Source organism: Colias eurytheme, chromosome 5 (genome assembly GCF_061535395.1).
Source record: "Colias eurytheme isolate Ceu_HAF_F1 chromosome 5, ilColEury1 Martin Lab GWU primary, whole genome shotgun sequence".
In the NCBI taxonomy this organism is placed as follows: Eukaryota; Metazoa; Arthropoda; class Insecta; order Lepidoptera; family Pieridae; genus Colias; species Colias eurytheme.
Genome location: NC_142984.1, coordinates 5552248 through 5567210, shown reverse-complemented (window position 1 = coordinate 5567210; position 14963 = coordinate 5552248). Strand labels below are relative to the sequence as shown.

At 32.0% G+C, this 14963-nt stretch overlaps 1 protein-coding gene across 4 annotated transcripts in view; it reads right to left on the bottom strand.

Moving 5' to 3' along the window:
• Positions 1-101: 101 nt before the first annotated feature.
• Positions 102-14963, bottom strand: part of LOC149908453 (lachesin-like) — a 75111-nt gene continuing 60249 nt past the window's right edge. Inside the window, exons 3-11 of one of the 4 annotated variants that reach the window (XM_090101927.1) lie at positions 9772-9875; positions 9368-9575; positions 6968-7123; positions 5990-6118; positions 4557-4694; positions 2060-2224; positions 1626-1700; positions 1500-1550; positions 102-1180 (exon numbers count right to left, since the gene is read on the bottom strand). In XM_090101927.1, the coding sequence (XP_089958053.1) occupies positions 1080-1180; positions 1500-1550; positions 1626-1700; positions 2060-2224; positions 4557-4694; positions 5990-6118; positions 6968-7123; positions 9368-9575; positions 9772-9875 (1127 nt within the window). In that variant the 3' untranslated portion in view covers positions 102-1079. Of the gene's footprint in view, positions 1181-1466; positions 1551-1625; positions 1701-2059; positions 2225-4556; positions 4695-5989; positions 6119-6967; positions 7124-9367; positions 9576-9771; positions 9876-14963 lie in introns of all 4 variants that reach the window. The other 3 variants (XM_090101925.1, XM_090101924.1, XM_090101926.1) reach the window with 3 other exon arrangements.

Sequence of the window (14963 nt, the reverse complement as noted above, 5' to 3'; positions counted from 1 at the left end):
CAGAATGTTACAAAATATTCTATTTTAATTTACATTTGAGTTATACTATAGATTGATTCATTCGTAACAGCATATAACTTATACATACATCTAAAGAATAAAAAATAACGAAGTATATAATTAAATAAATAGTAAAATCTACAAGCCCTAAAACGAAAAATGTCTTGTAATAACTTACAAGACTACTATAAAAATTATTATATCGATAGATTGTGCGAGAACAAGTAAATCTAAAGAAAAGTATACAAGTACCAAATATAATTTATTCTACACCAGGCTTAATAAAATTTACAGAATCGATGTAGAAAATTCGATCGTCTAGGCCTAGTCTATCACCTATATCTAGGTATATCATGAACTGATGCGTATAAAATAGGATTTCTTTCCTTCACTGATCGTACCAGAAATTATTGACATTTAAAATCAGATTATTCACAAACACCATAAAATAACAAACAAAAAAAAAATCTTGTATTGTAGTATTAACCCATTAAGCCCCGAACTGCCCGATCGGTCCACGACACAATAGATTTTCTATTGTGTCTGTGATTCCGGGGCCTGAGTTATTAGCGCTTTATTACATGAACTATATTGACAAAATATATCTGTTTAATATGGAGAAATGTAAGTCGCTGAACTACTTTGACATTACTTCGGAATATTCATTGTTATTACCTCGTAGAGATGAGCTATCAACGCCACAATAACTATAGCCAAATTGCTTTCTTCCAATGTCCGAGGCATGTATAAGCAGCAGTAGGTAGAGGCCAGTGATTTCAAATATCAACACACAAACTTGCCTTTGTTATAGAACTAAACTCTGAACTATAAGGAATAGTATAACACAGAACTATATTCATTACGGCTTCTCTACATTATACACAAAATAGGATACGCTATTAAAACGCCAATGTAATAAACACTTTATGCGAAAGGTTAATAGATAACTTTATTAATATACGAGTATGGTTAGAAACATAAAATAACTTGCAGACGTGTCACATTATCATTTATTGTCTGATCAGCATAATGAAGTTATAACACATAGGAATGATATCACAAAAATTACTAAATTAACATCAAGAGATCAAATATCTTGTTATATTCATCATGTGACATAGTGAAATTAATAAAAATGTTTTATAAAATTTAAGTGATGACGCCGAGTTTTCGTAGAAGTCTGAAAATAAAAAAACATGGTCTTAGGATCTGTTGATACTTACAATGCTTTTCCATCAATATTGTTTTAAATATTTGTGTAGCAATTTTCATTCAAATAGGATTTAATAAAGACTGACGTCATCTATAGAAAGACACATTTGTTTTAATAGACCGAAAGAGACTGCTTATTATGTTTTATTATGGGAATCGAACTGACGACAAATGCTAACTTGATGACGAAGGTTGAGGAATTTCTATAGAAAGTTACAAGGTCACCAATTAATAAATATTTATTTAATACATACCGAAATCTCTTATTTGCCCATCGAATGCCTCACCTTGAAAAGTTGAACTAATAGCGTCGTTCGTTTGAAGAATTTGTAATTGACCTGTTCAAAGTAACAACTCGAATTAAAATAGTTATAATCGGATATTCATTTCACAATAATCTTCATAGATATTACCTTTCTTTCTAATTGTTTGATTGTCTAATATAGATTTTTGCGTTGTTGTGAACGCAGATGGTGGAGCTGGGATTTCTGTAACAATTTTTTGTTGTTTAGTATCAAGCATAAAAATCCTTTTTTGACACCTTGATTTATTAAATACATTTTTTAAGTGTATCAGAATATAAAGTCATAAAGGATTATATTAAATTATAATTGAATTATGTTCTCAGATTTATTATTCAATTATCTTATTTTTTAATTATCTTATTTATATCTTATATCTTCGGCTATAACAGCTGATCTTTTCTGTCATTATTGGTTCGGTTTTATGAAACTTTTTATAAAATCAACTTCGTGTTTCTTAATAAATCTCTGTTTTCACAAAAGCAAGTCACATTTACATGATTTACATTGAACAATAAATAAAATAACAGAATACGAAATCTTACCATCCAGTTTAATGATCCCATCAGTCTCTCCGAGAGAGTTCTTAGCGATGCACTTGTAAAATCCGAAATCCTCTTTTGTTATATTTCGTATCTTGAGCATCATGAACTTGTTGTACCCGCTGTCAACAGGAATCGCTTCATACTTCCCACCTATAATTTCCATCTCTACTTAAATTACAAGAGCTGAGCATTTGTTTACAATATGTACCTATTGTAGTTCGTTATTTTGTATTAGGAAAACAATTTGCCGTTGAAATGGACGTGGTTTTATCAACTTTTGATAACTTTTATAACAACAACTTCAATTGTATCTTTATTATATTAAACGTGAGCTTTAATGTTTATTAAAGCTAACGTTTATACTTCGTATTCCACTCACAATTTAGTGATCTGTAGTAACATATAAAAAAAACAAGGTAATCGTCAAAATGTTCCAATCATAGAAAAATGTGTTTAATTTCCATTACATAAAGTTCATACAAAAACACGTGTATTTTTCAAATATCGCTAGAAAGACTAAAAATAACATAGAATTAGTATGAAAATTTTACAACAAACTTCGTTTGGCAAAAATTCTGAATTGCGAAATACGTTTTTCCCTGCAGGCAAGGGAGCGACATCGGCTACAAAGTAAAAAGTTCACCATTACACGTTGGATAGCCAGCTTTCTCAACAACTACTTAGTCAAATGCGCGTTCCACGATTATGGAAGATATTGGTACAATCTCCTATTTAGCAACTTTTCTTGTACGTTAAAAGTAAAAGTTTCAATGTAAATTTATATAATTGGAATTGTTGCAGCGTAATTTATATTTTTTAATAACAATTGTTTGTCGACAAGGAATAGGTACATTATTTTTGTACCTATCTAGTTTTTCTTAATATGAGTTCTGCATTTAACTAAGGTCATTTTATGCTTTAAATAATAAAGAAATAAAATATCCATAAATTTGTTTCAATATGAAAGCAATTCAAAGTATTAACAATCGTTTCTAGGAAAAGGATTACATTGTGGACCGACATTATATTATCTGTCATTTGGAACAGAAATCATAGGAGAAAAGCATTAAAGTAACTTTTACTTCAATTCAATTTACGGTCAATTGTATAGCTAGTACCTTTCCTTCAAAGGAAACTATTCTCATCATCGAGCAATAAATCATTGATAGAATCGTACAATGTTACATTTTGACAGCAGCGTATGTTATTTAGTCGTACATGATGTATGGTTTCTGTTGTTGGAAAGTATTATTATCTATCCTGTCTTGTAGCTATGTACCGATTAATTACAATGTGAATAATAGGATTTGATTTTATCGATGCATGCATTTACTTAATGTTTGTATTAGTTATGTAAACAAAAGGGTTTGGATTTGTATCTATTCTTCCGGTTACGAATTTGTTGTGTGTTTTGTAGATATTATTATTTATGGATGTCTATATAATAATGTGTTGACGCTGATATATACAAATAAATAGATATTAATATATTAGGCAGTCTTTATTTCTACAAATTATACTAATTTTCAAATTAGTTCAAAGTTAGAAGTGACAATACTGACATAACTATCTGTAGGTAGAGCTCTTATATTCATTATAAATTAGAGTGACGAATTAGTTTTCCAGATCTCGTAGATTATGTATAAGCTTCGAGCAATGTAAACGTCTAGTATTTAATGACGACAGATCGCTTCAGTTCTGTTAGAACAGGATAATTTCTCCTGATAATATCTCATCTAAGATTCAGATAAAACATTAGCATCGATTCAACGAACACGTATTTCTATGAGGAAACTATAGCAGCTACAAAGAATCACTGGAAAACTTTCTCTTTGTAACTTACTTACGTTTGAACGACTTTCAATAACCTAAATACTATGTTTCACTATTGTATTTGTTCGTTTTAGCAATCGCTTGTTTCGTAGAATTCAATTATGTAAAATAGACTGCAGTTTCAAAATTTTACAATTGATTTCAGACACTGACCCCTATTAAACTAGTTGGTACGTTGGACTATAAAAATGCCAGCCGTTTTTGTCATGTTTTAGAGTGCCGCGGAGTACTGCGAATCAAATTTGACGTCGAGTCTATACGATAAAAGGTATATAAATTTTAGGGACGTGTAATGGAAAAAAGAGAAATAACTCTTATAAAGTGTAAAAAACTGGTCGCTTATGGCTTTTATATTTTTATTTGGTATAAATTTAATTGTTGATACGGTTGTGGGATCAATAATTAATCAAATTACAATAATATAATCGTTAATCTAAACAAAAAGATTGTACCCAATAAATTATTTTATACTTAAAAAAATTTCCACAAAATTTGCTTAGCAGCTTGCTCGAATTTTCTTAAGCATTTGACTTAAAATTTTTCCTAAAAATTCTTACACTTCAAACATTGAATTTGAAACATTTAGTTTAGCAACATTTATGACAATAACAATAACAATTTTAAATTGAAATGAATACTAAAAGCAAATAAGTAAGAACCTTACCGGATATAATCATATCTCCTCTGTCTGTTGTCCAGTAATTTATGGAGGAGGGATAGGCTTCAGTGTGACACTCTAACGTGACATCCTGACCTAGGTAAGCGCCTTCCAGCTGATTTGGTATTGATAACATCGGCGGAACTGTGACAAAGGTATTAGTTTAAATTTCCGTCTAAAGCGAGATGGTGATTAACATCTCACGTTGATTTGAAAAGAAGAAACAGAAGAAGAGACGATGACTTATTGCCTTATTACTAATCACATGAATATTTGTAGCTATGAATGCACTTGGAATGCACATAATATTATTGTGTTGATAATTTTAAAAATTACGAGAAAAGGTGAATGCTGTTTGTCGGGGTTCGTACCCTTGACCTATATTGATATAGCAAGAGACGTAAACGGTGTAGCTATAAGTGTAAAGTGATATAACTTATAAGAAATCTTGCGGAGGCGGTTCACAATAGTTAGTACAGAAATAGAACCCGAAATATTATATTATTTAATATTTTATAGACTGGAGCATTAGAATTTGTTGTGTAAATAATAAGAAAACAGCTATACAGATACTATTAATGTTCAGCTATTGATGATTTTATCAACCCATTTCTTTAATTTTATTATCGTATCTGTTCTTTCATATGTTTGTGACGAGCGACTTACGAGCGCATCAAATCGGGGAAGATTATATTTTGCTGTATCTTATATATAAAAATGAATCGCAAAATGTGTTGGTAAGCGCATAACTGGAGAACGGCTGTACCGATTTCGATAATTCTTTTTTTATTATATTCCTTGAAGTACGAGGATGGTTTTTATGTAGAGAAAACGTAAATATGTACCACGGGCGAAGCCGGGGCGGACCGCTAGTTTGTTATAAAATTATACAACAATCATATTTTAGAATTAAATCCTTACGTTGCAGTAATTTATTTGCTAAAGCTAAACATTAAAAATGAAAAAAACTACGGCAAAGGCTTATATTTCTGTACGCTTTATGCAATCCGCTTACGATCATAATTCAATTCACTGTAAATATTAAATTGAAATTTTCCACCGACAAAGTCCAAAAATAGCAGCTAACTTTAATCGGCTGACAGATTCGTACACATATTTAAAAGGGATTGCCAAAATACGTGAATTAGATTTGAAGTTAAAAAATTACGGTCCATATTTTTCCAAATGAAAAAATCTGATCCAATTTAAACCAATAAACATATGAGTGGTTCTTGTATAGGTTATGATTTCGAAATAGCTCTGCTCCTTAAATAGTCAACAGATTTGCTCCCTGAATATGTTTCCACATCAAATCTGTTTACTAACGCTACAGGGAATATGGATGTTTCAGTCTATTCTTACTGCAGTCGAGCTTTACGTATTCAAAGTAATCCACTCGGGCTTAACTTCGGCTTAATGTAATTCTTGGTAATACTCACACTGAACCATTAACATGATGCGTTTACTAATCGAAGGAGGCACGCCATTAGACGCTATACATAAGTAGGCTCCCATGTGTAATCGGGACACCTTCGTTATCGTGAGTGTTTCACCGTCAACCACGCTTACTGTTGAAGAGAGAGAAAAATGATATACAGGTGCAATGGTACCTTGATTATTAGATTTTTTATTTTAATTTATTTTTTATTAGAGATCAGATTACAGTGCGTACATATTAAAACAAGTTAATAGAAAAATGTAGATGAGTAGTCATCAATGAATATTTTTCACCTTCATAAAATTTAAAGCAAACATGTTGAAACGTAATAAACATAGTTAATATGCCGTAGGAGCAAAGATCAGGGACATCAATTGAAAATTAGTTATGGTCTATAATCTCCTCCTTCATTATAAATATATACATCTCTGCTATAGGAAATGAAACATCTTGATGGCTTTGAATAGATCGGTAAACAGAGTATACAATTTAATGAGCTTCTCGCCTACATGTTTGAATACAATTATCAATGCAAGTAACGCAACGGTAATTGATTATTAATGCTATATTCGGACACAAAGCAAAATGTTAGGCCTTATTTATTAAAGGTCAGGTTTTTACGTATTTATTTGAAAACCGGTTTTGCTCAGGTTTATGGTACATGAAAAAGAATAAACGAGGCGTAACAGTTGTTATCGCAGTTGAAATAAAATAGGATCGTTTAGGGCATTTGTATTGACTACTAAATTTTGTAAAGCTATTTGAAAAACAACATTTGCTCAAATTGTTATATTTTAATTTAACGTCGTTATTCTGTTAATACGAAGCTTTTATTAGTGTAATTGCTGAAATTAGATGATAGGTAAATAATCATGTATAGAATAGGCCATTTCGTTCTTTCTATCGTCTTCTTATACACACACACACCTTAAACAGTTTAAAGATAATACTTAAAGCAGAAAGTTGATTGTGAGCATACCTGATTCTCCATTATAGTTAAAGTCCTGGCCGTCCTCCCGCCTCCACATCACATAAGGCTCCGGATAGCCGGAAGCCCGACACACTAGGGTTACATCAGCTCCCTCCCGCACCACCATGTCCGTAGACGTCATGTTGTCGATGATTGATGGAGGCACTGTACGAATTGTTCGATCCCTTAATTAACTAGAGGAAGTATTATGGCGTTACATTGAATAGGGTTTAATTTACTAACTTTGCGTAATGTTTGCGTATGAATTATGATGATACTGTGTCACATATTATGAGCAATGGCTCTCAGGTCGCAAACTTTTTCAATATCGTGTAAATTTTCTGCATTATTAATTTTGTTATGCGAATAGTCAAATCATGTCGATAAATAGAATGTATTGAATTGAAATTATGTATATGAATAATAATTTTATGATCTTACGACAAAATAATCGGGGAAAAGGTATAAATGCATTTACATTTTGATAATACAACTATGGCCATCAGCGAAAGATACAACACTGCAATTCCTCGAACCACTAACAGTATTTTCTCGGAAATTATGCTAGGTAAATATTATAGGTACATTTAGTTTATCTGTGAAAACACTGGCGTTGTAAACTTCGAAATAAATAACATACTAAAAACAGTATCTAAATTAGTAAAACGTAATTTTCTACTCTAATATACTGAAATCAGGATATAAAATTACAGCGTAAGGATGAAGCTTTAATGAAGCCAAATTAGCATCATTATACAGTTGAACTTGTTAGACCTCATTCACACGAGAGTTAAAAAAGCGTTGCGTTAAAACCCGGCGTTGGCGCTTTTTAAACGTTCTCTCTGTGGTTGTTCATACTAACGCTTTAAAATCACTCATGTCTCGTCTCTGGCTTCAGTAAGACGTGGAAATGGTTTCTGCTAAAATAATTACGTAATGTCAGTTGCGTAATATCTTTATGATATTTATATTATTATATTTGCTTAGAATTCCTCGGAAAGTTTGTTCTTAATAAACCACTTGTAGGTACCTATTTAGGTATTTGTTCAAACTCGTCATCGATAAACATGTTACTTAAAGGAATATGATAAAAATACCTACTGTTTTAATTTTTATATGTTAGGTATATTTGAAAGAAAGAAAGAAAGAAAGATTGGCACTAGCGATTTGTGTTATTAAAAGACGAAAAATAAAACAAAAGGCATTCTGGGTACATCCTCTGAATGAACAGAGATACTTAAAAGGGCAGTTTGTGACACTGTACGAAGAGTTAAGGCAATACCCCGGAATTTTTTTAATTATTTTCAAATGTCTATAACGATTTTGAATACAGGAACGGACGAGACTCCACATCTATCTTAATCTTAATCTTAATACTATTATAAAGGCGAAAGTTTGTATGGATGTATGGATGTATAGATGTATGGATGTATGGATGTATGGATGTTTGTTACTCTTTCACGTAAAAACTACTGAACCGATTACAATGAAATTTAGCACACATATAGAGGGTAACTTGGATTAACATATAGGATAGGTTTTATCCCGGAAATCCCACGGGAACGGGAACTATGCGGGTTTTCCTTTGAAAACGCGGGCGAAGCCGCGGGCGGAAATCTAGTAATTAATAGTTCGGGATCAACAATCCACGACATCGTATCGATTTTCTGATGATTATAAGCACAACAAACACGTGCTACCGCTGAGCGAGCGTGCGGCATACTGAACGCAGCGCCGGCGCTTTTTTAGCGCTCCTCTGAATAATAGTAAGAAGTTTCCTATGGTCTATTTTATTTAACGCCTAACGCCGAGCGTTGAAAATAGAACACTGCGCGATAAAAAAGCGTCGCGCTTTAAAAGCGCTGACGTGTGAACATATACTTGGGAATGCATTTGTTCTATTTGGACGCTTTTTTAACGGACGTTAAAAAAGCTCTCGTGTGAATGAGGTCTTAGTGGCAATTCCTCATTACCACGAGTTTAAAGTTACGATGAATTGTGCAATAATTTAACGGAACAAACAACATCAATGCTTTTCAAGTAATGTTCGCTGGCGCTCGCGCTATGTAGAACTAATTAGGTTGCATGCGAGGCATTTAGTGATGCTACATGGAATTGCTTAACTAGATGTGAGTGTTGTTTCAACTATGAAATTTAATTACCCTTGTGAAGACTTGATTCAATTTGAGGAAATGCATCTTTTAGTATTTTTTTTATATAATAACTAAGTATGTTAGGAAATATGTTATCTAAAGTGTCAAAAACGCTAAAATTTTTCTTGAATCAACAATGAATATCGTCTGTACTATTCAATATATATTTTTAATAATACACATTACTACCTAAAGATAAATAATTAACTGAAATTGCTCGACTTTTTCTCCTTGTATTTATACATATATAACTAACCTACAACTTGTAAATAGCCCTTCCTGGAGCGCATGGGGTCAGTGTTGACCTGGCACATGTACCAGCCACGGTCGACCTCCTGCACGTTCTTGATGTGCAGGTACCACGAGCGGTGGTCGTTGTACGACAGGCTGATGCGCGGGTTCTGCGTTATGATGTTGTGGTGGATGCTCAGAATTGTCTGGGTATCCATCCGCACCCAAGCCACCTGAAACAAACACAAATTGTAAAAAAATTCGCAAGAAACATTATCGTCTTTGTGCGATTCAAGTTTCACGTTAACTGTTCAATAACTGATCATTTTTTTCGTGGTTCTTATTTTATTTTATTAACAGAGGCCTTTTTTCTAATTACCAATCTACGTTTCTTTCCATTTTGTTATGAAGAAAAAAGTAGAGCCATACCTTAAATCCTCTTAAATTGTCAACAACGCAGGCCAACAAAGCATCTCTGCCGACAGTGACGGTGACATTTGGTATTGGCTCAGCAAATCTTGGGTACATCGACTCTGAAAGTAGATATTCATTACAATCTCTGTACGAAGACAAGGTAAACATGTTTACTAAAAATAAAATACCTAATGGAATAACTTTATAGAATGGGGTCTCCTAGACTAGGTTAAGTATGCGAATATAGTTGGGAGCTGAAGCGATTTACCACTTACGCACTAATTAATTATAAGTAGGTAATTAAATAATGATTTCTATTCTGTGAGTATTCTAAAGAAACGAATGGCGTATTATAAAAATATAATGTTGAAGAAAAATTAGAAGAATAATCTAGTTTAGACAATATTTTAACAATATTGAACTTAATATTTTATCAGAATTGCCTAGAATTACATAGAGACATTATTATGAGGTAAAACAACCATGGCATGCAATTAAATGTTGGGTAAATAAATTTTCTTATAGAATATAAACATTAATTTATATTTGAAATATTCTATTACAATATCTACTCTACAGAAACTGGTGTTCATTGAACTAGATTCTATTTTATTTGTACCAATATGTATTTTGTTTATGATACCTTTATATGTGAAAACTAATAAACGTCGAATAGTAAACCTCGCATGTGTTCCTCACGCTATAACCACAACAGTTTAGTCAGCTTTAGTCAACTTTATTTGATGCGTTCACGATAGCTGTAAAATCGAGTCGCACGCTTGTGCTATGTAAACGCGCGGTTAGGCGATATGTAGGTGCCACCGTGTCTGCGCTGGGGTGCGTGATTTATGCCCGGCCCACCACGACAAATAGCGGTTTGTCGTTGTATCACTCTTTCGCCGGTGAAATAATGTATCACGAGCTGATGTGAAAAAATCTAAATATAGTAATGTAAAAGCTTTCCTAGGTACGTAATTTATACGGTTCACGTGTTTTAAATGAAGATAGAGTTCATTTGGCGACACGTGTAGCGTAGGTATGCTGTAGGTACTTGCACGATGCATTATTGTATTGTGCTGAAGAATCGAACCGCTTTCGAATTTTATGAATATTGAATATATGTAATATAATTTAAGGTTCCTATTCATGGTGTAAATGCCACTTTTATCATATCATATTGGTTATTAGGTACTTAATTGTGGAAAGTTTATAATGTTAAATAGTTGAAATATAGTATTATTAAATTCTATCATATACTTTATCTCGGTATTATTTTCAAGTATTATGAGAAAATTACTTCAAAATAATTTTCGTTATAAAATCTGTAATTGAACATGGAAGAAACCTTAGTAGTGAGAGCTAAACGCAAATTTTCCATAATAATGTACGACCAGAACCAATGGAAAATTCTATAAAAGCACAAAAAAAGTGTATCAATTCAACTCAAACATTTATTTAATATTTATTCAATTAGACTTCTTCTAGAATCACTTTTAAATCGTCATTACATATTGTTAACATTTACCATCGATTCGGAAAGCAGTATCTACGGAGAAGAACCGGTAAGAAACTCCATAGTTGCTCTTTTAAATCATGTCAGTATTACACCCTTGTGTTACAAAATATGTAACAGCATATAATATTATCATAATATGCCAAAGAACTGTCCTGATAACTTTAAAACATCGTAAATAAATCTTTCAACAGTTAGAAAGAAAATAAACAAGGCACTCAAATAATTATGGCACGCTAAAGTATTTATTATTAGATACGTAGGTACTTTTTATGTAAAGATTTATGTTTTCGATAAAACTCTGTTAAGTAGATATACATAATAATATAGCAAGTTCATCTGTCAAATTAATTTCTGTTATTTAATTATACCTACTAGGAAAATTGCGAGAAAAATACTTTGTTGGGGGAGTGTAATATTAAAGAATAATTTTGATTCCCCAGAGATTTGAAAAAATACCAATCATATTTTATTGGAGGTAATACAAGTTCATTTACACAAACAAGTCGAGGTAATTGAAAATTATTAAGTATACCTACTTGGGCTGCAGAACATTGTAGGTGTAACATCGTTATACATATTACACAAATAATTTATTATTAATTATTATATTCACTTGTTTATATTTATTTAATTCAAATTTAACGTGTATACAGTAAACAAATTCAATGGGTGTGAAAGGTAAATAACACACGTGATGAAATTAATTATTTAAAAGACGAATATTATAAATAAACGAAATGAATTATAGTCTGACCAATAAATGGGTAGTTACTTATCAAAAAATAAAAATATTAAATAATATAAATAAAATTTTTAAATTAATACCTACAAGATGTTGTATGTCGTCCTATCATCACTACGTAGTATAAAACAAAGTCGCTTTCCCTGTCCCTATGTCCCTATGTCCCTTTGTACGCTTAAATCTTCTAAACTACGCAACGGATTTTGATGCGGTTTTTTTAATAGATAGAGTGATTCAAGAGGAAGGTTTATATGTATAATAACATCCATTAAATAGTGGAGAAGTACTGTTATTTTTGAGGTTTCTAATGTGATGTCGTAAAAAAATACATTTTTTCCGCTTAAATTGCAAACGCAGGCTGAAACCTACGAGTTTTATCATAATAATGTACTAAGTATTATACACATTGAAAAGGTCTACAGAAAAGTCCGCGATGGTACATGTCTATCTCTTATGGATAACCCACAATACCTTTTTTTTGTCATTTACTTTTTACGACAAATAATGGCTAATTTTCGAAGCGATTTTAACCAATACAGCATAAATACTTAACCAATGGTATTTAACCTTGAATACATTGTTCATTTAATATAGATCTATATGGCCCTTTACACCGTATGATTTTAGTGAATATTTTAGAAGATATTACAGATTTAAAAATTGCGGGACGTAGCGTTTGCGGCGGTACCGGCCGGCCGCCCGGCTATATATTTTATACCCGTGCGAAGCCGGAGCGGGGCCGCTTTTTTTATATACAACGTTCACAGTTTTTCTGTAGTGTATTTAGTATCAGCATTGCACCCGTGCGAAGCCGGGGCGGGTCGCTAGTGTATGATAAATTATAATACTTTGTTTTGTATTTTGTTAATTGAAGCATTTCACGATTTTCATATCAACGCTTTTTTACAATCTCCCTTAAATTACATCGTTATAATTAAAAACTTAATTAGCATTTGATTACCTTAATGCCGGCGGTAATAACACAATTATTAAAAATAAACTTATTAATCTCTGTAGCTACTCGTACATACCATAAAGACAGCAAAACAATTTTTTCACATAATAAATTGATGTCTCATTTGAGTCAGTTTTACTTTGTAGGTTATTTGATCGATACAGCTGACAAGGACACCAATACTATTATCCTCCTTATTATCCACTTGAGTTGAATTCAGATAATATTACCTGTGATATTACCTATTTGATTTCAGGTGTAAATTATTACAATTTCCAAATAGGCAATATATTTTTCCTTTGTTACAAATGCTAAAGTGATATTCAAATTAAAATGGCTGTTGATCATAAGTAGCCTATATTTGTCATTAATATCCATTAAAAATACCTCGATTTAAAATGATTAAATTAAATTGACATTTAATTAAATTTAAATATATTTTAATTATAAAATAAAGCCAATGTTTTGTATCTGTAGCCGGTAGCATGATTGAAGTATACAATTAACATGTTATTAGTTCTAAGAAGCTCTGTAAATTTAACTTTAAATATACAATAATGAGTGTAAAACTTAATTAAAATCCTGAAACATGTTTGCTAAATGAATTTTAACAAATACGCGTTAATTTGTTGGTGAATGAGTTTTTTGGACCTGGAACTATAATCAAAAGAAGGTGATTTGAGATAAAACGAGTTTGCGTATTTCCAAACTATACATAGCCAGAACGCAACCATAGGAAACTGCTCGTGTATACTTTGTAATGCTGTTTTTAAGTTTGTTATAACAATATATACACGAATTTTGCGTACTGATCGTGTATACTTTGTAACGCGGATGCTTGCTTCTTCGTTCCAAACTATACACGATCAGTACGCAAAATATGTTGTATAACTAAAATATATAGCTACTACACAACTTACGCTTGAGCGAAATAATAAATATATAGGCAATCTAAGACTTGTACAGCTATATCTACCTACTTTTATTCTTCTTGATTGATTCAGTAAAATATGGAATAAATATTTAAAATATTATTAGGTAAGCTTAGAAAAATAAATAGGTAACATATATTATAAGGGTTACCTATGGGTTAGGTTAGGTTCGTGTTTTTTTTAACTACACAAAAATAGGAGCCCCGCTTCGCGGGGCTCCGTCGGTCGCCTCGCAACCGTCTTCTTCTGGACTTATTAGATTCTTACATTTTAGCACTACATATTGTCAATAATTATTGTAAGTCGTGCAGTATAGTCGGGAACGAAGACACAAGCATCCTCGATACAAAAAATATACGATCAGTACGCACCATTATATACACAATACACATGCATTTTAATAATAGATTTCAAAACAGCAATACATTATACAATAATATAAACGCGAGCAATGGAAAGACGCCGCGGCCGTGCTTACTCCGAAACATACACGATTAGTCCGCATGCGTACTGGCGCTGTATATTTTGGAGCGCTATTCTTACTTACTTCACTACAAAATATACGCGAGTATTTGCGTACTACTGCTGTATAGATTGGAAGAACTTTGTAAAAAAGTTATTTCCAAACTATACGGGATTAGTTTCACACCGTTGCGTACTGGCCTTGTATAGTTTGGAAAGACGCAACGAGTTTACAATAAAATCCTACTGCACTTAGAAGAAAAAAAACATGGGGATAACGCGCGTAATTCCTATAGCCAAATAGTATAGAAAATTACGGCTTTGAACCTTTAAAAGGTTGAAGTTAGCTTTTGGATAGAACACTAGTAAAATGAATGGCGTTGTTAGTTCAATATTATATTAATGTGTTGTATCGTATCCGTAACTGCTAATCCAAAGCCTTTCTATTATTTGCTTTGTTCTTTGTTCACGTTAATGGAAAATTGTAACTGAATTACCTATCAATTTTTATGTTTTTTTGTACGTATGCAGTAAAAGTAGGAAATGTAACGCAAATGAGTACTTTGAAATATTATTAATAAGAATTTTAGAATGCCTATT